This window comes from Volvox carteri, assembly GCF_000143455.1.
Source record: "Volvox carteri f. nagariensis unplaced genomic scaffold VOLCAscaffold_40, whole genome shotgun sequence".
Lineage (NCBI taxonomy): Eukaryota > Viridiplantae > Chlorophyta > Chlorophyceae > Chlamydomonadales > Volvocaceae > Volvox > Volvox carteri.
The window spans coordinates 1175142-1196816 of NW_003307583.1; the positions used below are offsets into that span (position 1 = coordinate 1175142).

General features: G+C 57.2%; 5 protein-coding genes across 5 annotated transcripts in view; 4 read left to right on the forward strand and 1 right to left on the reverse strand.

Moving 5' to 3' along the window:
• The window catches only part of VOLCADRAFT_106268 (kinesin-like protein), a gene marked incomplete at its 5' end in the record, with an annotated part of 7624 nt that extends 1948 nt beyond the window's left edge, over positions 1–5676 (forward strand). The window contains 7 exons of the mRNA XM_002954049.1: positions 61–188; positions 1406–1635; positions 1926–2049; positions 2469–2702; positions 3029–3500; positions 3666–4345; positions 4545–5676. Of these exons, the coding sequence (XP_002954095.1) occupies positions 61–188; positions 1406–1635; positions 1926–2049; positions 2469–2702; positions 3029–3500; positions 3666–4345; positions 4545–5372 (2696 nt within the window). The 3' untranslated portion in view covers positions 5373–5676. The remainder of the gene's footprint in view (positions 1–60; positions 189–1405; positions 1636–1925; positions 2050–2468; positions 2703–3028; positions 3501–3665; positions 4346–4544) is intronic.
• A 15-nt stretch (positions 5677–5691) lies between these two features.
• On the forward strand, positions 5692–9955 carry VOLCADRAFT_106269 (uncharacterized protein; the record flags this gene model as incomplete). Its single annotated transcript, XM_002954050.1, has 8 exons — positions 5692–5902; positions 6630–7060; positions 7510–7775; positions 8037–8041; positions 8089–8190; positions 8590–8711; positions 8976–9291; positions 9794–9955. The coding sequence occupies exons 1-8, from the start codon at positions 5795–5797 to the stop codon at positions 9953–9955; spliced, it is 1512 nt and encodes a 503-aa protein (XP_002954096.1). The 5' UTR covers positions 5692–5794.
• Positions 9956–12697: 2742 nt separating this feature from the next.
• Positions 12698–16753, forward strand: VOLCADRAFT_109919 (uncharacterized protein). The gene is made up of 7 exons (XM_002954051.1): positions 12698–12898; positions 12962–13103; positions 13171–13267; positions 13486–13555; positions 14004–14146; positions 15003–15154; positions 15752–16753. The coding sequence occupies exons 1-7, from the start codon at positions 12773–12775 to the stop codon at positions 15829–15831; spliced, it is 810 nt and encodes a 269-aa protein (XP_002954097.1). The 5' UTR covers positions 12698–12772; the 3' UTR covers positions 15832–16753.
• A 291-nt stretch (positions 16754–17044) lies between these two features.
• VOLCADRAFT_102182 (uncharacterized protein) lies at positions 17045–17977 on the reverse strand (the record flags this gene model as incomplete). Its single annotated transcript, XM_002954137.1, has 1 exon — positions 17045–17977. The coding sequence occupies one exon, from the start codon at positions 17975–17977 to the stop codon at positions 17045–17047; it is 933 nt and encodes a 310-aa protein (XP_002954183.1).
• A 766-nt stretch (positions 17978–18743) lies between these two features.
• VOLCADRAFT_106272 (uncharacterized protein) lies at positions 18744–20408 on the forward strand (the record flags this gene model as incomplete). Its single annotated transcript, XM_002954052.1, has 3 exons — positions 18744–19481; positions 19930–20080; positions 20233–20408. The coding sequence occupies 3 exons, from the start codon at positions 18744–18746 to the stop codon at positions 20406–20408; spliced, it is 1065 nt and encodes a 354-aa protein (XP_002954098.1).
• Positions 20409–21675: the final 1267 nt, after the last annotated feature.

Sequence of the window (21675 nt, forward strand, 5' to 3'; positions counted from 1 at the left end):
GCGGCGGCGGCGGCGGCGTGACAGTTGACAGTGAGGACGGCATTCTTACTCGCTGCATAGCTGCCGCGTACCGTTCCATTGAGGCGAGATCGGCTGTATCGGAGTTTTCCGTGACGGCCAGTGTGGTGGAGTTGTACAACGAGGCAGTGACGGATCTTCTTGCTCTGGATAAGAACAAGCCGCTGCAGGTGGGTCGCGAGGGGCGGAGGGGGGATAGAGGAGGGGATGGGGAGTGGGAGGCATCTGAGCCAAGAAGCAAAGGGCCAACTGCCGGGGTGGGTGGCCGGGGACAGGATTTGGGTGTTTTGGGGGGCCAGGGAATAGGGTACGGAGGTGTACGGGATGAAGCGGTTAAGGTAGGTACGGGGTTGAGGAGTTGGGTATCGTGTACGGAAAGCCCAACCAGTTACAAGTTACAAGTTCCGCACACAAGTGCGGGTGTGTCCGTAAAAGCCGGGGGCCCCGTTATTGGTATTGATGCGGGTACGCGGGAGGTCATCATCCTCCTCCCTCCTCGTTAGCGTCAGGGCGAAGGAGCGTCGTGCTGAAGCGCGACGTGCCTGGCCTCCCAAACTTCCGAGAGGTACTTGGCCAATGCCAGGGGTGGCGCCTCAGTCATAATGCTGCGCACCTTAAAGACTAAGCCACCATCGTAGTTAATCCATATGCTCGGGGCATTCATGAAAACCATGATAGAACCACAATGTGATCACTTCAAGTGGCCCCTATCGGGATCGAACCGATGACCTTGGCGTGCCTAGTTCTATTAGCACCACGCTCTAACCAGCTGAGCTAAGGGGCCATGCGACCAAGTAAATTTTGAGTTCTAACAACCCACCCAACCAGGAGTGGCAGGTGGGGTGAGGCGTGAGTGCCGGAGATGTGCAGACCGTGATTGTGTGTCACGGTGTGTATTTGAGGACTTTCCCCTTCCCCCTTCTCGTCTCCTCCTCCTCCTCCCCCTCCTCGTCTCCTTCTATATTGAGGTGGTCAGTGTCAGGTTTCCTTCCCCCCTTCCCCCCCTCTCCCCCCCACCTCTTGATAACTCCCTCTTCCCCCCCATTCCGGGGATTACACAAGCCGTCACTGGTCAGTAACATTTTCCTGTCAGCATTTCTCTTCTCCTGGATGAATTACCCATCTTTGGTATCTGCTCCATTCGCCCGTGGTTCGTCTTACATCCCTTCCCCCCTAACCCTCCGTTGCCGTCCAACCCCTACTCCCTCTTACCTCCGTAGATGCACATCCCCATACCGTACATACCCCCCATTATTTCTCCCACCCCCAACCCCCCCAACCCCTACTATTTACCCCCACACAAACACCCCCCCCCCACACACACACACACAAACACCACACACACACACACATACACACACACACAAACACCCCCGCAACCCCGTAGGTGCGAAAGGACTCCCGGGACGGCTTTGCAGTAACTGGCCTCACACAGGTCAGTTGCCCAACCGACGTGTCGGCCGTACGGTACATGGTACGAGCACTGCAGTACCGCCACACTCGAGGCCATAAACTGAACGAGTACAGCAGCCGGTCCCACTGCCTCATGACGTTTGTGTTTGCGTCCAAGGAGAGGGGCCCGGAAGGCCAGATGGGCGCCAAGGGCGGGGTACGAAGGTGAGTGGGGGGTGGGGGGTGGGGGGTTAGGGTGGGGTGGAGGAAAGAGCGGGAGTATCTAAATGGTCGCGTTGTGTTTTGCCACGCACTACGCACTAACCTTTCGTGGGTTACCTCTCCCGTTCTGGCCGAAACCCTAGACGGCAGCATCACGGTAGGAACAAATTTATCATTATAAAACTAAAATGAAACGCACGACTCCTTTGTTTCCTGCCATCCGCTGACGTGCGCCATGGCGGGAAACATATTCGATGGTAGTTTTTTTATGGTACTGTACGGCTGTACGACAGGTACGGCAAGTTGGCGCTCGTTGATCTTGCCGGCAGCGAGCGGCTCAAGGATACTGGCAACAATGAGAAGGGTGCCGTACGGGAGACGGGAGCCATCAATAAGAGCCTCTTCACACTGGGCCAGGTGGGTTGGGGGGAGGTGAGGGAGGGGTTGAAACGACGTGATTTGTTGTGTTCTGACGTGTCTGGTGCAGGACTTAACCGCGTGGCGCACGTGCTCGAGATTTCACACATGCGCAACTTGTACGGCATTTAGTGTGGGTGTGAAGTACATATGTATTTCCCAGTAAACTGAGGTTCCCAGTAAACTGAGCTGCTGTGTGTGTGTATGGGGGGGGGGAGACGGGTTGGGAAAAGGAGAAATTGTCGTTGCTCTGGCCTAAATCTGAAGTAGGGTTTCGCATGCGATCAGTAATCGAGTCTTATTTTGCAGGAGGGGCCGAACTATAAATGCACGGATAAATACGGCATATACGACATGCTTTTCCCTCATTTTTCCTCAATTTCCCCTCCCACTCACCCCCCCACACCCCCTCCCCCCAGGTTCTGGGTGCTCTCTCAGCAAGGAGCTGCGGCAACCCCGCCGCCTTTGTTCCGTTTCGTGACTCGAAGCTGACACAGCTGCTGTGGGACGGTTTGCGGGGCAGTGGCCGCTGCCTGATGTTGGCGTGTCTGAGCCCCCTGCGGTCCGCTGCGGAGGAGTCCCTCAACACCCTGCACTTCGCCACCATTGCGACCCGCATCAAGGCAGAGCCGGTGGTGTTGCTGGACCCCCAGGTGCGTGTGTGTACGACGTGTACGACATGGACAAAGGGGTTTTGCTTTGGGTTGCGGGGGGGGGGGAAATGGAACAGGGCAGGTGAAAACGTGTGTGTGTTTTGCGTGTGCGTCCGCTGAGGTTGTGTTCGTGTCCTCATGAATAAATCGTTTTGATTTGATTTTCCTCCAGTTGCCTGACAAACTAAAGGCTGTACAACACCGTGCCGTTCATTCTAATACACAAAATACACAATGTCAGCTGTGTACCTGTCTGCACGCAAAAACAGTGAGACACTGCCCCCGGGGCTCTAACAAACCACAACGGTAATAACTGAAACCGACAGGATCAGTTGGTTCTTGACCTAAGGAAGACGATCAACCAACTGAGGGAAGAAAACCGCCAACTGGCGGGAGCACTACAACAGCTGTCGCTGGGAGCCGACGCCTCTGCCGTACTGGCTACGCTGCCGGAGCCGCTCCGAGCGCATGCCGCCGGCAGTGCCGGCGGCAGCGGCGGCGGCTCCGCTGCCGGGAGCGGTACGGCGTCTCCTGTCACCCCCGATCAACCGACCACGCCTTCGACGCCGCAGCGGCAACTACAAACGCAGCAGCTACAGCCTCAACAGCAGCTACAGCCGTCTGCGTCGGCGGGTGGACGCGGGCGGCAGCCGTTTGAGAGCGCGGTGGCGGAGGCGGCAGCAGCCGTCGGCAACGTGGTGACCACGCCGCCGCCGCCGCCGCCGCCGGCCCCGGCCTCGCAACAACAGCCGCAGCAGCAGCAGCTACAACAGCAACAGGCACCGCTGCTGCAGAGCGGTACGGCAGGGCCGCTACGTGCGTCGTACGGCAGCGGCGGCGCCGCGGCGCTGTACCAGCAATCCTCACAGCAACAGTACCAGCAGCAGCAGCAGCAGCAGCCTGCGTCGTACCAGTCGTACTCTCAGCCCCAGCAGATGCGGCTCTCCGCCTCTGCGGCGGCAGTGGCCGAGGTCCCAAGTCCAAGTTACAGTGCGCCCCCCGCCACCTCGCGAACCCGCGGAAAACAGAACGGCCGGCCCGTCGCCGCCCAGGCGGCGTACGGCATGCCTGACGGGGCCGGCCGCAACGGCCGGAAGCCTGGCGCGCCAGGGAATAAGGGCTCTTCGCCTCGGTCAAAATCTGTGGGCCGTGGCGGCGGCGGCGGTGGCGGCGGGCGGCCGACGTACCTCACGGAGGATCCGGCGGCGTTGCTATTCGGCTACAGCAGCGCGCTACAGCCGCCGCCGCCGCTGCCGCCGCCAGGCAGCGGCAGCAGCAGCACCATGTCGCTGCCGGTGCTGGTGCCTACCCGGGGTGCACCCGGGGTGGTGCCGCCGCCGCCGGCGATGGCGGAGTTTCCGGAGCTGGCGGCAATGGAGGCGGAGTTCCAAAGCATGCTGGGCAACGGCGGCGCTGGCGGCGGTGCCCCATCGGCAGCGGCGCCGCCGCAACAAAGGCGCGCCCCGCCTGGATCGGGGCAAAGCGCCGGAGCTGGCGGCAGCAGCGCCGCCGCTGCGGTGGCGGCGGTGGAGGCCGAGGTCGAGGACTCCGGGGCAACCCGTCCCGACGTCCGAGCGTTGAAATGGGCGGAACGGAACGCGTGGTTTGGAACCGATTATGACATGACATCGTACGCGTACCAGGTACGGCATTGTCAAGCAATGTAGTTAGTAAAATATGCCCTAGTTGAGGCCGCCTGGCCTGGGGCTGCGACGGCCGTTTCGCTGTTGCGATATATCTGTACTTTATGTTCGGATATATGTACTTATTTTACTAGCATATTTTATGTAAAGATGGAAGTCCCGATTCCCCCATCGAAACCCATCGAAACCGCTTTTTCAGGTGCACGACCAGTTGGTGGATGTAGAAAGTGTGGATCCAACCTCGGATCTGTACTACATGGAGATCGAACGCCGCGTGGCTGAGAAGTTCCCGGAGCGCTGGGCGAAGTCAATGAAGGATCAGCTGCCCGGTGGTAGCGGCGCCGCCGCCGTCGCCGCCGTACGGCGAGCCGTACCGAGTCCCAACCGGCCACGCCCTGGCGACCCGCCGCGCTCCTCGCCGCCGCCATCGTACAGCGCGGCGCTTCGGGTCAACATTAAGGATCCGCTGGTGGCTGTGAGGAGCGGTAGCGGCGGGAGCCGAGACGTCGCGGCGTCGCTGGCAGCGCAGGCGGCGGCGGTGCGGGCACGGCAGCAGCAGCAGCAGCCACAAGGCTCTGCCTCTTACGATTCCATGTCGTACGAGTCGTACGGCGAGGCGAGTCAGCCTGAGACGCTGCTGTACGGCGTCGCCGTCGGCATGGGCGCCGGCATCAGCGGATCGGAGCCCAGCACGCCGCCAATGCAGGGGGTCAACCCGTTTAATGTTGGGGCGTTGCATGCCCTGGCACCGCCCAAGGCGTCGAAGCTGGCCCACTTGCCCGCAGCTGGTCAGGGCTTGGTATTGGTGCCGGCGGGGGCTGAGCAAGGCGGAGGTGCAGTGCGGGGTTCGACGACGATGGAGGTTTTGGCCGACCCCAACGCAGCGGAGCGAATTCAACGGGAGTATGCTCGGCAGCGGGCGATTGTGGTGGAGGAGCTGCGCAAGGCTAAGGAGGACGCGGAAGCAGAGCGGCAACGCATCTTGGCTCGGATACAGCGGGCGGCGGGGGGAAATAAGTGGCGCTAGGGCATGGTGCTTGGCACATTTGAGGGCGTTAGGGATAATAGTTAGCGTTTTGCGTTTGTTGAAAGCGGGGCGCGGGCGTGTTCTTTGGTTGGGTCATGGCGTTACATGGCTGGACGTTGATGGTCATGTGATGATAATGGAAGAAAACGGACGACCTTGCGGCTTCTGAAGGTATCAGGATCGAACTCCTTGAAAGTCCTTTGTTTGTCATCGGGATCCTTCGTCTATGACGTTGGCGTCGCCTCAACTTCTGGGGGTTTCCGCCCCCGACAGATACAAAAGATGCAAGTATAAAACAACATTCAAAATCTGGTTCATACGCACTTTACATATTTTATGGAATATTAGCTAAGTATATTTGCAGGTTGGACTTGTTCTTATAGAGAGCTAGCCGATATTTTTTTTCGTTGCCTTGTCCAGCGATGACGCTTCATTATGCACCAACAACACCTGAAGAAGAAGAATTGGCTCTTGCACTGGCGTTGTCGGCATCGTTGAGTTCGGCCCCAGGTATCTTGATGCAAGCGCCCGTGAGCACGGCTGTCGCTGCGGCAAACCACCTCAGCGCTCAATCGTAAAATTTAAGATGTTTAACTCTCATTAAGGCACTTGAATTCATCCTGCCCTCCGTTTTTCGTCCGGCTGCGACCGTTTCCCACTTGGCCCATCGCGGTAGCCAAAGCCGTAGGGAACCCTGCGCGCAGCGCCCGTGCCAGAGAGTCAAGCGGAAGCGATAGCTCGAACGATTGCGTGCGCAGGACCGACCAGGACCAAGCGACCGGTTTGCGATGCGCGTCCCTCCCCGCGGCCTTGCACATCTCTTCGTTAAACCTCAACCCCTCGCTCATCTACCCGCAATTGCCGCCACCTTCTCCTCCAGCTGTCCGGAAGCCCAGTCCACCTACAGCACCTCAGCGGCCCTCTCCCGCGGCCGCAGCATCTGCTAATTCCCTACTCCAGCGGGGCCCAAGCCACGCACACCCCCATCGCCACGGCGCTAGCAGTTCACCCCCGCGCAACGGCAGATGGCCCTCAGACGGCGCCTCCCCCTCCTCAGCTTCCTCAAGGTCATCCGCCCCAGACTTCCAGCGCGTGCCCGTACCGCCAGGCCGGTCGGTCTCCCCGTCGCGCCCGCCTCGACCGCCAGCGGCACAGCAACAGTACCCGCCGCCGCAGTTTTACCAACATGGCCAACCGCCGCAGCACTATCCAATCTACCCACCAGTGCACTCCTTGCCGCTGCCGCCGCCTCTCCAGTCCCAGTCCCAGTCTCAGTCCCAGCAGCAACAGCACTCGCAAAGCCACGCCCACCCCCACGCCCAGCAACTACCCCACCTCCCTCCCATCGTGCCGCCGGCAATTCCTAGGAGTAAGAGCGCCGCCGGGCCCAGTGGCATGTTCGGGGCAGCCGGCGGCAGCGGCGGCGGCACCAGCAGCGGATCTGGCAGCGGCGGCGGCAGTGGGAGAGGCAGCGGCGGCGGTCCCGGGGTCCCATCCGCGAGCAGCAATAGCGGCAGCGGCGCCGCCGCCGCCGGTGCTGGGTCGTCGTCCCAGCCGTCAACAGCTCGCTCGTCCATGCAGCTGCACTCCGACCCCGAGGCGTGTGCGGGCTGCGGTCGCGGCTTTGGGTTGTTCACCGCCAGCTGGGTGACCGGCATGGGCCGGAAGTGGCACCCGGGCTGCTTCAAGTAAGTGCTCACCCCTCCACGTGGCGTGCGCGTGTTCGGGAAGGAAAGAACACCTTAATTGTGACACGATTGTACACGTACGTGTGTGATTTACATGTGCATGTGCATGTGCATGTCTAGATGCGTGTGTGCTGCGTGTGGTTCTTCGAGGGGTTGCGCCTGAGGGGCAGAGGTACGGGTGGAGTGTAGAGTGTGGAGTGGAAAAGCGGCGAAAGTTTCCCCTTCCCCACACCTTTCCCCACGCACCTCTTCCTTTCCCCACACCCACCCACCCCACACACCGTATTCCTGATGCAACATGCATTTGTCTTCTCCTGGACTATATCCGTCTATCGTCTTTGGTATCTGCTTCACTCACCAGTGGTTCGTCGTAACCCACACACACACCGGGCCTCCCCCCCACACACACACGCACGCACCCCGCCCCGGGCTCTCCCGGAATGTCGTAGATGCGGCCTTTGCCAGGAGGCCATCAGCAACGGCCGAGGCGCGTACTCCTACCAGATGCACCCCGGGGACCCCCTGCCGTACCACCCCGACTGCTACCGCCACGTGCACCACCCGTTGTGCCACGTGTGCGGCAGCTACGTCGCCGCCAGCCCCGACGGCGTCATTTCCTATCGGGAGAACGGCTTCTGGCGGGAGAGGTACTGCACTACGCACGCGGAGGCGGCACTGACGCGGTGCTGTGCCTGCTCCAGACTGCAGAAGCAGGGTGAGGAGGGTTACTGAGTGTGCTGCAGCAGGTGGTTTTGGAGCTTGGGACTTTGGCAGTTGGCGTCCTTTGCATTTTACTTTACATCATGGACATCACCATCATCGTCTTCATCATCATTAAAACCATAATTATAAAATCTCATATGAAAATGAAGATGATCCTCATACCTCTCACACTTCCCATTCGCCATGTACGACGCTTCTCGCGTTCCCCATTTCCGCTGCCTTCTCCCTCTTTCTCCCCCTCCCCCCCCCGGAGCGCAGGTGAGGAGTGGGCTCCACTCCCGGATGGTCGACCGTTGTGTTTGCAGTGCCTGTCCTCCGTGGTGTTGGACACGCCGGATGCCCAGCCGCTGTACGACGAGGTGCTAGCCTTCTACGCGCGGGAGATGAACTTACCGCACGCTTACAAGGTGGATCTGTGTGTATGTATGTGTGTGCTAATGAACCGTGTATGTATGGTGTGTGTATGAGCGTATGAGTGAGCGTGCACGGTGGTAAATTAAGGGCGACAACAAGAAAAGAATGACGGCAACAAGAAAAGAAGGGAAAGCAGCAGCAACATGCATGTAAAGCTAAATCCTAACATCTCCCCTTGATGGTAAGATGATGTTGATGTTGATGGTAATGGTTTCTGGCGGTGGCTATGGTAATGGCGATGGCGATGGTGGAGCTTTATTTCTTAAGTGGACGTAAAACTGAACCGTTGTTCGCCTCCCTCCGCTCCGCCCCGTCCTCATCCCGCTGCCCCCCCCCTTCCCTCTCCCCCTTCCCTCTCCCCCTTCATCTCCCCCCCCCGGTTGCTCTCCCAGCCGCCGCTGCTGCTGGTGGATGGCCCCACACTCAACAGCCACGCGGAGGCGGAGGGTCGCGATGACTCGGGGGGTGCCCCGGTCTTTCACGTGCGGGGGCTGTGTGTGGCACACGTGTATAGGTAAGGGGGTGGGGTGGGGGGAAGGGGGGAATGGAGGGGAGATCGGGGCAGGGGAAGAGAGAGAGAGAGAGCGAAGGAAGGGACAAGGAGACGGAGGGGGGCAGAGAAGGAGGCAGGGAAGGGAAGGGAAGGGCAGGGCATGCTTGTATGCGGAACGCCCAACCCAACCCAACCCAACCCAACCCAACGCCCGATCTCTCCTCAATGTTGAGCTCACCTGCCCTCCGTTGCCTTTCCCACCTTCCGTGCCGTACCATACCACAGCCACATCGCCTCCATCCGACGCGACGTGGGCGGTACAGTTCGCTCCGTCGCCACGGAACTCCTCAACCTAACCTCATCATCAGCAGCAGCAGGGGGAGGAGGAGGAGGCCGTAGCCGTGTGCACTGCCACGTCAAGGTGCTGCTACTGCTGTACGGCCTGCCGCGACTGCTGTCCGGTAGCATTATGGCGCACGAGCTGATGCACGCCTGGCTGCGAATGGAGGGGGTAGTGGGTCTGTCCGCCAAGGTGGAGGAGGGGCTGTGTCAGCTGATGGCGTGTTTGTGGCTGGACCGCCAACACGAACTGCTCAAGGGGGTGAGTGAAGGGAAGAGTTGGGCAGTGAGGAGGGGGAGAGGTATGTGACGGCGGGCGGAGGGGGGGCAGCTGGAGACGTGGGCAGCCCGAGTAGTGCAATAAACGTTTAATAAATATGTTTTTTTTGTCGCAAAGTACAAATTGAGATATGTTTAAACAAAGGAGAGATGTTTAAATAAAGGAGAGATGTTTAAAATGATTTCAAATAATGCCTTAAAACTTGCGTTGCGTACATGTTTTGCTTGAAGAGCGAAGAGGGGGGGTATTACCGACGCATAGCAACCGGTATTTAACAACGCAGTGCATGATGCAATGTTATCACGCGATACTCTCCTCGTGACCCCCTCCTCCCCCTCTCTCTGCACTCTTAAAGTCCCCCTTCTGCAAGTTATAAGGACGGCCCCAACACCGCCGTGTGCCGTGTCTTCTATGCATTGGATAAGTCCGCTCCTTCCCGTCCCCACCCCCGCTGCTCTTCCCCCTCCCCGTCTGCCTTTGATAGAAACAGGAGGAGCAGCGACTGGCGAGTTTCTTCTCGTACCAGATCCGTACGGACACCAGCGAGGTGTACGGCGACGGCTTCCGAGAAGCCATGGAGGCGTTTCAGTCCATCGGCTTCGCCGCGGTGATACAGAACGTGAAGCGATACGGGCGGTTTATGTAAACAAGTCAGCACACGACATGCTTGCGAAGCGGTTTGCGCTCTTTACTTACCGCGGCATCGGTCACATGGTCACCTCATGACAACAGGTCCATTTCCTTCTAATCTGTTGAAATTGGAGCTAACGACCGCTGACGACCGCTTTGTTGACTGTCACCAACAAACAGATGCCTTACTTCTGCTCCCGGCCGACCCGGGTTCAAATCCGCCTGCCGGCTCCTCGGGTGTTTGAGGAGTGATGAAATGGGAGGTGGCCTCCCATCATATGGACGATGTAGGACGTGATAAAATCAACTTGCGAGCTGACCAGGAACTAAGTTAATGCGCCGTTGATCCGCTAGATTTGGTTGGATGCTGGTGGTGAGTTGCCGAACCCAACGAATACATTCTGAAGTCGGATGGGGTGACGGATTAGGGTGCCCCTCTAGCAAGGGAGAGCAGGGACTGCCCGGGAAAGGGGCCGCTGGCGAAGTTAACCACCCTGTAACAACATACAGATGCGTTCAGTCGCAGTCAGCATCACAGGCTCGGGGGCAAGTGTACTTTAGTCGCAGGTTTTTGGCGGCGCTTTTCCCATCACCGATTCGAACGGGATGGCACAATTGTTGCGTTAGTATAGTGTGGTGTGGTGTGGTTTGGTTTGTCATATCGTGGGTGCGGCAGGGACGCAAGTGCGGGCAGGTTTGCTGCTGGGATGTAAGAGCACCTCCTGGTCGGAGCATCAACCCTTTCTTTAGGTCAGGGCAGGGCAGGTATGAGCCTGCGTTTGTCATATGTTGCATAGCAGGTACTGCGTGTGTGTGTGTGTCTTGGCGGTATGGGGGGATGCTGGTGGTGTCCGTTTAGCTGTATTTATAGCTAATGCGCTCTTTTTTTGCAGTTTTGGTATAAGTCGTGTACTGTCGCGGCTTCTTATACGCACTGAATCGTCGTACGGATTTGCTGCTTGGCAACAGAAATACCAATCGTATTATTTATATGATACAGCCAGTTGGATCCTTGAGCTTTGAACGGAAGCGGTGCGCACAAAATGCATTGCCACTGTGCCGATTCTGGGTTAACATGTACGAGGCACTACCGCCAAGTCCATGCATGGTAAGGGGATTTATACGGCGCGTCACATGTGCCGCTTAGTGGAAAGTTGTTGGGGAGGGTGAGGGGACGCACATCATCTGCCCTTCTCAGCTTGTCATGCTGAGAACCCGTTGCGCGTGCTGTTGTCAAAAGGTTTGTTGGTAAGAATTGCGGGAACATTTACGAACATGTAAGGCTGTGTGGCCCCACGTGGGCCGTGGATATGCGGATGGTGCTCCATCGACGTGTTGAGGAGCGGACTCACTCATGGCTTTATGAGGTGGTTATGGTGTTATCGATGGATATCCAAACGATCCCTGATTTGAGTAGCTTTAGGTATTACTTGATCCGGCTGAATTCGCGTTTGTTTACTTTGGATATATATACGGCTCCGTCCAGTTTGAGCCTGGCCGGTTCTGTCCGGTCGGTTTCCTTTGTTTGGGTGGTCACCGCAGTCGTTCTCACGATCTTGTCTTGGGAAGTAGTCTCCGCTGCCTTTGCGCCTCAGCTGGTGTGAGCATCTCTCCGTTCTCTTACCCCCCCCCCAACAAATACATGCACACACCTTCCCCCCATCCTCATCGCCCAGATGTAACAGCGTCCAGAAGAGATCCTTCGCGCGCGATGTGTAGAGGCTGTGGGAAGTTGCAAGTAAAAAGAATGAATGCGTCCTTGCGCTGACTGCTCTGTGAGTCGATTGAATGGTGGACTCTTCAAAACTACGTCATCAACGCAACGCCACCTCCGCGCAGCTATTGCCAGCATACAAGGCGGTGGACAGGTTTATCGGCCATCTTTCGTTCAACAGCACGTTGCTCAGCCTGGCTCATGGGTTAGGGTGCACTGGAAGGGCAGGAATACCTAAAAGATCTTCAAGCAGGAGTACCTAAAAGATCTTCAAGCAGGAGTACCTAAAAGAAGGGTAGAGTGAAAGCTCGGGGGCTAAACCAGGACAAATCAATAGCATAACGCGTGCGCATGGTTTGATCCTAGTGGAATGCAACGTTTTTTGCGGGTTTGTGGGTTTCTGCGTTCTAGTTGCAGTTGGTTAGCACGCGTGGGAGCAAGTTGGGCTTCGCAATTAATGCCGGAAGCTACCACGTTGCGAACAAGATTGTCTGGGTGTTGGAGTATCGTACCGATAACTAACTGTATGTACAGGAGGCAGCGGCGGATTCTTGGCCAGGAGGTCTTCAGTGGTATGGCCGCCAGTGCATGCTCGCGAGTGTATACGTGCATGTGGGCGGGTAGTTGAGCATGGCGAGTAAATTGGAAAAGGTTGAAAAGAGGGGAATCCGCCTTCTCTAACGAAGGAGACGGGAGATCTCCCGTCTCCTTCGGTCCATGGAGACTCAAAGTCCCTGCACCGCGTCATTAAACACAACAATACCGATAGGTCGGTGCGCAGACGCGAAAGAACGAAGGACACGATGGGCATAAAAAACACTTACAGGTCAGGTAATTGCATGCGCGACCCGTTGGTCCCAACTGTATGGAGGTTTTCCCGACCAAATATGCTTGATGAGGATAGTTCGCACCATGTTATGGCTTAGATGATGTAATTAGGTGCTCTCGCTTGGCAAACGAACCTCTCGTAAAGCTCCTTCGCGCCGTACGTGCGGAAGTAAATTCACACCGAGGCCTTCTGCGCATGTGCCTAATTTGTCTTCTTTCGAGTCTGACTTTTTGCCAGTTTTAGAGCTTCAGGTCTTTCCTTTAGCAGATAAGTTAGGATCGCGCGGGAGGATGGGTTCCAATGCAGGAGGCTTCGACTTTGATCTATGCAAGCGAAATGCTATGCTACAGAACAAAGGCATGACCCTTCCCAAGGCGTGGAAGACGGGTACAACTATCGCTGGGCTAATTTTCAAGGTACTGTGAGTAGGGCCGTCGGGTGCTAGGGTCTGTGGCTTAAACCTCCGACATCATGTGTAGGACGGTGTTGTCCTGGGAGCCGATACTCGTTCAACTTCGGGGAGCACGGTTGCGGATAAAAACTGCAGTAAGATCCACTTCATAACCCCCAACATTTACGCTTGTGGCGCTGGTACAGCAGCGGACTTGGAGCATGTAACGGGTACGTTAGCTTGCGTACTTGGTTCACCAAGGCGGCACTGAGGGAATGGCCATGGCCTGTGACGCAGACATGGTGTCGGGGCAAATCGCCCTCCATCGATACGCGACTGGCCGGCAAGCACGTGTCATCACAGCGATGACGATGTTCAAGCAGCACCTCTTTAAGTGAGTAGCCGCGAACTGGCTGGTCATTGGCCCTCTGGTTGGGGAAATGCAGGGACCCAGAAGGGGTCAACCAGGGTTTGGGCCCCTGCGGTGCGTTCCTCCCGACCGGCGCCTCCTGGCACGGACATCATAGCGTTTACTACTGCCACTGACAAGTGATGGACCTTAACCCAGTTTTACATAACCCTTCTAACTGTAGTGGTGAATGCGTGCTGCAGGTACCAGGGCCACGTTGGGGCTGCATTGGTGCTTGGGGGCGTTGACCTCAACGGGCCGCACCTCTTCACGGTAAGGGGCCATCATGTTTGCGGGCCTCGAGATAATTGTATGAGAAGAGGGGTGTGTGGTGTGGGGGAGGAGGAGCATACGATGGGGGCACGATGGTGTGGTGGTTCGTAGGGCCTATGCTGGCAGGTCCTGGGGCAGGGGCGCGTATTTCATTGGGCTGTAGCCGCCAAGCCGTCTTGACATCCCAACCGCCAGCTGCCTTGCGCCCTAATACCCCACCTTCAGCCCATCAACCTCGACTCTGTTTCCTGGAAATACTGGAATCGCTGCGTCTTGGCTTGAGGATCCGTAGGGATATATTCTCACATTGTGGTTGTCTTTCTGGCCTTAATGGAACCCACTGCCGCCTTCTGCCTGTGCTTCTCCTTAGAGTCCCACCTCAACTTCTCTTTCTCCGCCACCCCGCACCTTTCTGATCTCCTCCCGCCTCGTCAATCACTACCGCCAGATCTACCCGCACGGCTCCACCGACTCGCTGCCCTTCGCCACCATGGGTTCCGGGTCAGTGAACGCCATGGCCATGTTTGAGGCGTATTACAAGGACGATATGGACCGGGGTGAGGCGATGGCGCTTGTGGCGCGCGCGATCAGGTGGGAACGGGAGAGAGACGACACGGGGGACTGACGGGGTGCTGTGGAAGGCAAAGGCAAGGAAATCCGCTGCATAATTGCCAGACAATAAACGGCAGCCAGCAGCGCAGGCGGGGGAACATTGGACTGAATGGGGTCACCGAGGAGGGGGGAAGGCATGGGGCCGGGTAGGCGGGCGGGTAGGAGGGAAGGTAAACCCTTTTAAGATCCCAAAGACTTAAGCAGGGGACCAGCAACCTGCTTTACCTGCTTCCTTTCTGAGCGGAGCCAAGGGGAAGGGCCGTTGGCTGTTCACGGTCAGTCGGGGGGTATGACGTGCCGGAATTGGACTTGGTGCAGCGGTGGAGCTGGGCTTCTGCCACCAACTTCCAAATAGCAGTATGGAACGAGTTGCGGCTGGCTGTTTCTCCGGTCCTTAGTCCTCAGCGTCCGGTAGCGAAACTCTGTGCGAAGAATTGAGCGCCTTGTGTAGGCAGTTGGACCGGCAGCTTACGGGTCGTTTTTTGGCTTCAGGTCAGGTGTTTATGGGGTCCCCATGCAGCTTCTTATTCCTTTCGCCGTCCCCTGGTCCCCAGGCACTTCGGTCCACTTACCCCCACCTACGTGATGAGTATCTGTCTAATTCTGGAGTATCAGTCCATCTCTGGTATCTGCATCACTCGTCTGTGGTTCGTCTTCCCCATCGATGTGTCTGAACCCGAACCCCTCCACCCAACCCCTTTCCCCCTTTGAACGCCGGCAGTTTATTTCTGAGTTTCTCGCATTTGATTTGTTTTTCTAGTCCTGATCTTCATCACGGCGGCCTTGATAGCGATGCGTTTCTGTTCACGGGTCCTATTTGTGCGTGGTGTTGCAGGTCAGGTGTGATGAATGACCTGGGCTCGGGTTCCAATGTGGACCTGTGCGTCATCACCAAGGAGGGAGTGGACTACTTGCGGAATTACGAGTACCTGCAGGCTAAGACCTACACGCGGCAGTTCCCGGTCAAATACCCGCCAGGCACCGCCAGTAAGTTTGTAGTGGATATAACTGAAAAGGATAAGAAGATCTGCTGCCGCCGTTGTCGCTGTTTGGTCCCACAGCATTGATAACAACAGCGTTGGGGCGATCTTGTGCAAAAGTTAGAGAGAGAACTGCTGACGTCCAATACACCAACTGCTGAAAGGGGGTTGGGGTGGGCGGGAACGGGACTGAGCCCACAGGGTAGAGCTCTGCCACTAGGGCAGACTATGGAGTGCGAAGTCGCCGCATGGCCCCACGCCCATACGTCCACGCAATAGCTTTTCCCCTGAGCTTGGGCATTGTATGTTCCTGGCCGGTGTCGCGGGGTACGGGTGGATGTAGGGGGCTGGCTTCTGTCAGTCTCCGTTTTGCTTGGCTTGCATGTTAGGCGCGCTGAAGCCCGGTGTAATGGGAGGGCAAGGGTGGCGCGGGTTGGCATACACACATGCACAAACTAAACACTATACAATGCCACCTACGAATCACCCACCATTCTCACGATCTCTCCTGCTGGTGTGTCGGTTTTACACACTCTTGTCCGTGTCAGTTACTCATTTCCGCTTTTCACCGTCCCTTCCGCTGCCTCCCATCCCCCAATCGCAGCCGTTGTGAAGCAACGGGTGATGTCGCTCAAGGGCGTGGAGGTGATACAGGGCGCGCCTGAGGAGATGGATGTGTCCTAGGAGGGCATGGGTGCCATGCCGCATGAGCTTGTTGTGGTCGGCGGCATTATAATGGTGGTGATATGAAACTTGAGGGTTGAGAGGGGCAGAGCGCGGTAATCAGCAGGGGGAAAGGGGCTCTAGTTACCGAGCAGTAAGCACACATCCTGTTCCGTCACGGGAGTGTTTTTAGATGTGTAGTCGCCAGAGTAACTCGTGAAGCTGTCGAGTCAACCCCGTTCCTGTTGTGGACGCATAAGCGTGCGTTTGAATTAACTGTCCTGATTGAGGAATGTTTTGGCGTTGTGATGGAAACGCTGTCCACAGCTGAGGAGAGGCTGACGGTTAGGCTACACTCGCTTATACAGTGCCTTGATTGGGTGAATTTTTGTGGTTTTCTGGAAGGAAATGCAATCGGCAGCGGTGTATACACCATGTCACATCTTTTACGCCAGCTGCGACAGAATGGTTAAAAACCTGCAGTGTAGATAACGACAGGTATCAAGCGGTTATTTTGCACCCCTACCTTTGCAACTTCTAACTGGGCAAGCACCTCGTCCATTACTGTCCTTTGCCCGCATCTGACCATCTCTCCTAACACGTTTGCCATGATTTACGCCAGGAAGCAGAAGTGTCTCAGCAACAACGCGACCTGCCGTGCACGTCCCATGTCCAGGCAAACAGTTAAGAAAGACCTGTTGTGAACAAGAGATGTTGAGCATCAGACGCTAGACAGTCGTCCCTCGCCGTAAACCACAAGACCAGGCAAAGTCGGAGGCAAAACGTGGCTCGTAGCATATTAGCTAGTACTGCCAAGGAAGCGGCTTTAACGGTTCGGTTGAGTTGGGGACTGCCGCGCACGCCGACTCTCCGACCGTGACATGCAGTGCAACGAACTGCCCCAGGCGCAGGCTATCGCCGTAGCTATCTCTCATCTTCCTTCCAACGGATTAAACACTAACATTTAATGCCGTAAGAGCCACAACGGCATGCTCCGCCATCAGCTTCCACTCCAACCCGCGAATTTCAACCTCCCCCTCCCTCTCTCCATAGCCTAACGTAGAAGCGCAGTAACGAGAAGCACAGCACGTCCTACGAGTCCTCACCGTCGTCTGAACCATCCCTAGGGTGTGGAGCCTCTCCCTCCGAATCCCTTTCCCCAATGCTCTGCCATCTTTCCCAGCCACCTAGCCAAAAATCCGTCCCCTTCCCCCGGGCGATCGTCCCCCCTCCCTTACTCCCCAGCCACAATGCCGAACCCGAACTTGTAATTGCTGTGCCAGTGATCCATCTCCGCCGACAACACGAAATTGATACCCGGGCTAAAGCGCTCCTCCAAAAGCGTCGTCACGACGCCGTTGGTGTCGACCTTGCCCCGAAGACGGCACTGCCGCAGGCTGACATCATACCCCACGGTGGCGGTCACGTCGCGGCTGGCGATGTGCCACAAGAAGTCCGTGGCAAGAGTTACCTTCTCCGAAACCTTGTGCGTGTATTGCATGTTCATGATGCCTGTGGTGGCAACCTGGCATGTGGCCACGTGCTTGTCGCCCTGGTGCCGCAGCGCCAGGCCCACTCCGGATTTAGGTGTGGAGGGCAGCCAGAAAAACTCGCCGCCCGCGGAGAGCTTCGGCGTGAGGGACTGGAAATAGTTTGTGCCAATGAACCCCGGGCCAAGTTTCAGCTGTGCGTTCCAGTCACCGCCCTTCAAGTCTGTGTCGACCATGACCTGCGACTGGTTCGCGGCGTTGGCTAGCTGACAGTGCACTTTGAGTCCGAGCCAGCTGGTGACGTCGTACTTAATGCGACCCGACAGACGTCCGTCGGTGCCGATGCGGCCCAGCATGAGGAAGGTTTGAGCCTCATTGACTACCGTGGCGCCAAACTCGTAGGTGCCAACAGGCGTCTTAAGGATCTGACGGCCGCCGGTCTGGAGCTCTGTATTGCCCATGAACAAGCTGTGCGATAGAAAAAACTGTTGGTTGAGGGGCTTATTGATCTCAAAGCGCAACCCCTCAAACGTGTCGGGCTTGAGCGAAATAATGCCTTCCCGCTGGATGTCCTCATATCGCACCGGCTGCGGAAGGCTCAAGTAGTCTGGCAGCTCCGACTCCTTAATTTCCTTCGCAACTGCTGCTGCCGAGGCTGCGAACGAGAAGTTTGGCATCGGCGGCGGAGCAGTATCCTGCTTTGCAGGAGCTGGCTGTTTGGCGTCATCCGCCTTGCTGTAAACGACTCCCATTTCGTAGATCAGCTATATCCGTGATCTGACTTGTTAAGGGACCGGCATACCGTGGCAGAACAAGTTAACTAAAAGTCTGATGACTGTTATTCCTGCCGAAAAGCAGCCGGCGCCACCTGCGCTCGGGCAAAGCCGATGGGAGGAGGAACACCACACAAATGAATAAGGGGGATGCAGCATAATCTCTTCCATTCGGCAGGTACAGGATTTCGGAGCGCTAACGGTGTCGACACCCGCAAACGATGGAGTCAAAGTTAGGATGTTAGGTACGTTAGGTCTGCTAAGCGTACAAAATAATAAAAAGGCACGTGACTGAAACAAGCCAATCCTAAGTCAGCCCTGCAACACCAGGCGGCCTCCCGTCAGTGAATGGAAATACTTAGCATGGTCATGCCCAGCATACATTAAATGTTCAGCATGGTAAGAGTTCTACATTAGGAGCGTTGCTACCGAGCATCCGAGGATAATGCGGTGTGCGGAAGCGTACCATGCAAAAGCGAATGTCAACGTGTTGATGAATTTCGTACACACCTGTGCATGGGTTAGCGATAAGTCCTGATAAGTAATCAAATGCACGTAAAACACGCTTCTCGCTCGCGCTAGGTTAAGGCCTTTTGCTCCGAGACCGCGATACCGTGAAACGTTTATGTCGTGAAGCTTCGTTGGGTCTAAAACTCTGCACATAGCTGCAATGCGCATCAACTTCTGCTCTAAGCTGCGCAGCCCAGCATCTCTCCATACGGGCTTCCCTAAGCTTGCAGCTAGCCATCCCAACCGTCGTGCAAGTGTCGCTGCCGGCGCCCGGGAAATCATGACAACAACACCGCAAAAGCCTCTCATTGTCGTCGGTTCAGTCAACGCTGACCTCGTTCTTCCCATCGACCGCCTCCCAAAGCCCGGCGAGACCCTCGCGGCAGCATCAATTGAGACTGTCCCGGGCGGCAAGGGCGCAAACCAGGCCGCTGCTGCAGCACGCTCTGGCTATCCCACCTTCTTCATCGGCCAGTTCGGCAAAGACGACCCCAACGCGGCGCTGCTGCGCAGCGCGTTGCTGGGCTGTGGTGTCGATCTCTCACATGCCCAAGATGTCGCGGGGCCCTGCGGCACCGCGTTAATCCTGCTGCAAGCCGGCGGCGAAAACTCCATCATCATCGTCGGTGGTGCTAACCAAGCCGCCTGGAGCCTCTCCGATGGTGTGAAGCAGCTGCTTTCTTGCGCTGGAGCAGTGCTGCTGCAGCGCGAGATTCCCGAGTCGGTCAACATCGAGGTGGCGCAGCTGGCCAAGGCTGCCGGTGTACCCGTCGTACTGGACGCTGGCGGCGTGGAGGGCCCTATAGCACCCGAGCTGCTGTCGTGTCTGACGGTGTTGAGCCCCAATGAGACCGAGTTGGCTCGGCTGACGGGGCTGCCGACCGACACTGAAGACCAGGTGCGAGTGAAAGCGAAAGAGAGTGTGTGTGAGGATGTTTGCGAAGATGTGTGTGAAGAGGTGTGTGTATGTATTGTTGAGCTGAGCCTCCACGTGTCTGTATCTGTATCTGTGTGTCTGTGTGTGTGTGTCTGTGTGTGTGCACGCTACTGAAGGTTGCATCACCCACATCGAAACGCATATGCCAGTGGAGACACACAATCACATGCAAGCAAGCGGTTGCAGTACGGCATCGATTGTTAGAAGCCTAGAAACAGGCGGCCGCTGCTGTTGTTGCTGTAGCTGCTGCTGCTGCTGTTGATGGGGTGTTACACTGTGGGCGGCTCGCCCGATAAAGGACGAGCACCGGGGGCCCTGACCGTTGCTGCTGCTGTTGCTGTTGCTGTTGCTGCTGCTGTTGCTGCTGCTGTTGCTCCGGTGCCCCCGCCGGTGGCCCTCGGCTGCCCAGGTCCGTGCGGCAGCGGAGCAGCTAATGTCTGCGGGTGTGCAGTCCGTGTTGGTCAAGCTGGGCAGTGAGGGCAGCCTGCTGCTGCCAGGTCAGGGCCAGACAGCCATCAGGCAACAAGCCATTAAGGCGCCCGAGGTGCTGGATACGACGGGTACGGCAGGGGGGGTCCTGCTTTGGACAAGAACACACAGATGGCCTCGAACAACCCCCCCAACACACACACATACACATGTGCACACACACCCAAACCAACGCCCGTTTCTCCTGGGCCCCCTGCTTCTCTGCCCCCTCTGGACACGACAGGCGCCGGGGACTGCTTCACCGCCACCTACGCGGTGGCCGTGTTGGAGGGCAAGGCCGCCCCACAGGCGCTGCAGTTCGCCTCGGCGGCGGCGTCTCTGTGTGTACGGCGCATGGGCGCCATGACGTCACTGCCCTCCAGAGGCGAGGTTGAGGAGCTGCTGGCGGCCCAGCAGTAGCGATATCGGGGTGCTGGGGTGGGCCCCGGATTGGTGGTGGTGATGGTGGTGACGGTGATGGTGGTGGTGGTGGTGGGGGGGGGGGGGGGGGAGGAGAGCACTCCTGCTGGGGGGAAGACCCTGCTTTACTGGAGGGCGCGGGAGGCGTTGGGGCCGGAGGGGGTGTCCATGTTAAGTGAGCTGCTGTGCCTGTGCTGGGGAGCGGCCCTAGAATACAATGGGGCAGTTGAGGGAGAGGCATACCGGCTGTCTGTCCCCGGGGACCGGCGGTGGACGGATAGAGAGACCTGTACTGCTGTTTGGACCCCAGGAAATTCGAGGTATACGTACGGCAGTGACAGCGAGGCAAGGCAGGGGTTGGAAGCCGCGGTGAGGCGCAGGAGGGGTCCGGAGTCCGTTTGGCTTTTTTCCTTGGGGGCCAGGAGGGTGAGGGTGAAGAGAGGATGATCAGGAATCCTTGGTTGGACTTTTGGGACTAAAAAGGGAAGGGGGAGGGGGGAGGTGAAAAACGATGAAAAATGTGGAAATCCACCTCATCCACCTGTGAAGGACGTCCTTCCCTCCCTTGCATGTCGCCCTCTTCTGCCAGTCGCCTCTCGTACACCCATCACCATGCTGCGACAGGAGGGTTGACGCTGCGACGTGATGCTGTGGCTCCTCCACGTCGATTCGACCCTATTTATTTATTAATTTGTGTGTAAGGAGGAAATATATTCCCGCGGATAAATGTGCGTATGCGTGTATGTATGTATGTATGTAGGCCTAATGAACGTCACAGCTTTCGCTCTTTTGACTTCATACAGTCAGTAAATGTCTAGAGATCCTCTCAAACCTTAGCTATCGGTACGTACATACATACGGACAGACGGCCGGGTGTGTGCACGCGAATGGGACAGAACTTCGTCTCGATATTCCCAGAGCCCTCTTCCACGTCTCTTAGCACCTCGCAGGTACACACACCTAATCTCGCTATGCCTCAACCTGCCTTCGTCGTACATCCCTCTGCACCTACCTACCCTCTACCTCACTCGCCTGACGGACCTCTCCACACATCGCCACCCGGACCCACATCACACGTCACTTCAAAGGCTCAAAGGTCGGCCTGGGTGAAGGAAACACACACGCACACACACATACATACAGCAATCCACCAATTAGGCTTCCGGGAAAGACATAACCTGCCACGTACTGTACGGCGTGGGGAAAAAAGGAAAACGTAACACGTCGTACATTTACTCCGGTGGATTCTATAATATAATGCCGTACC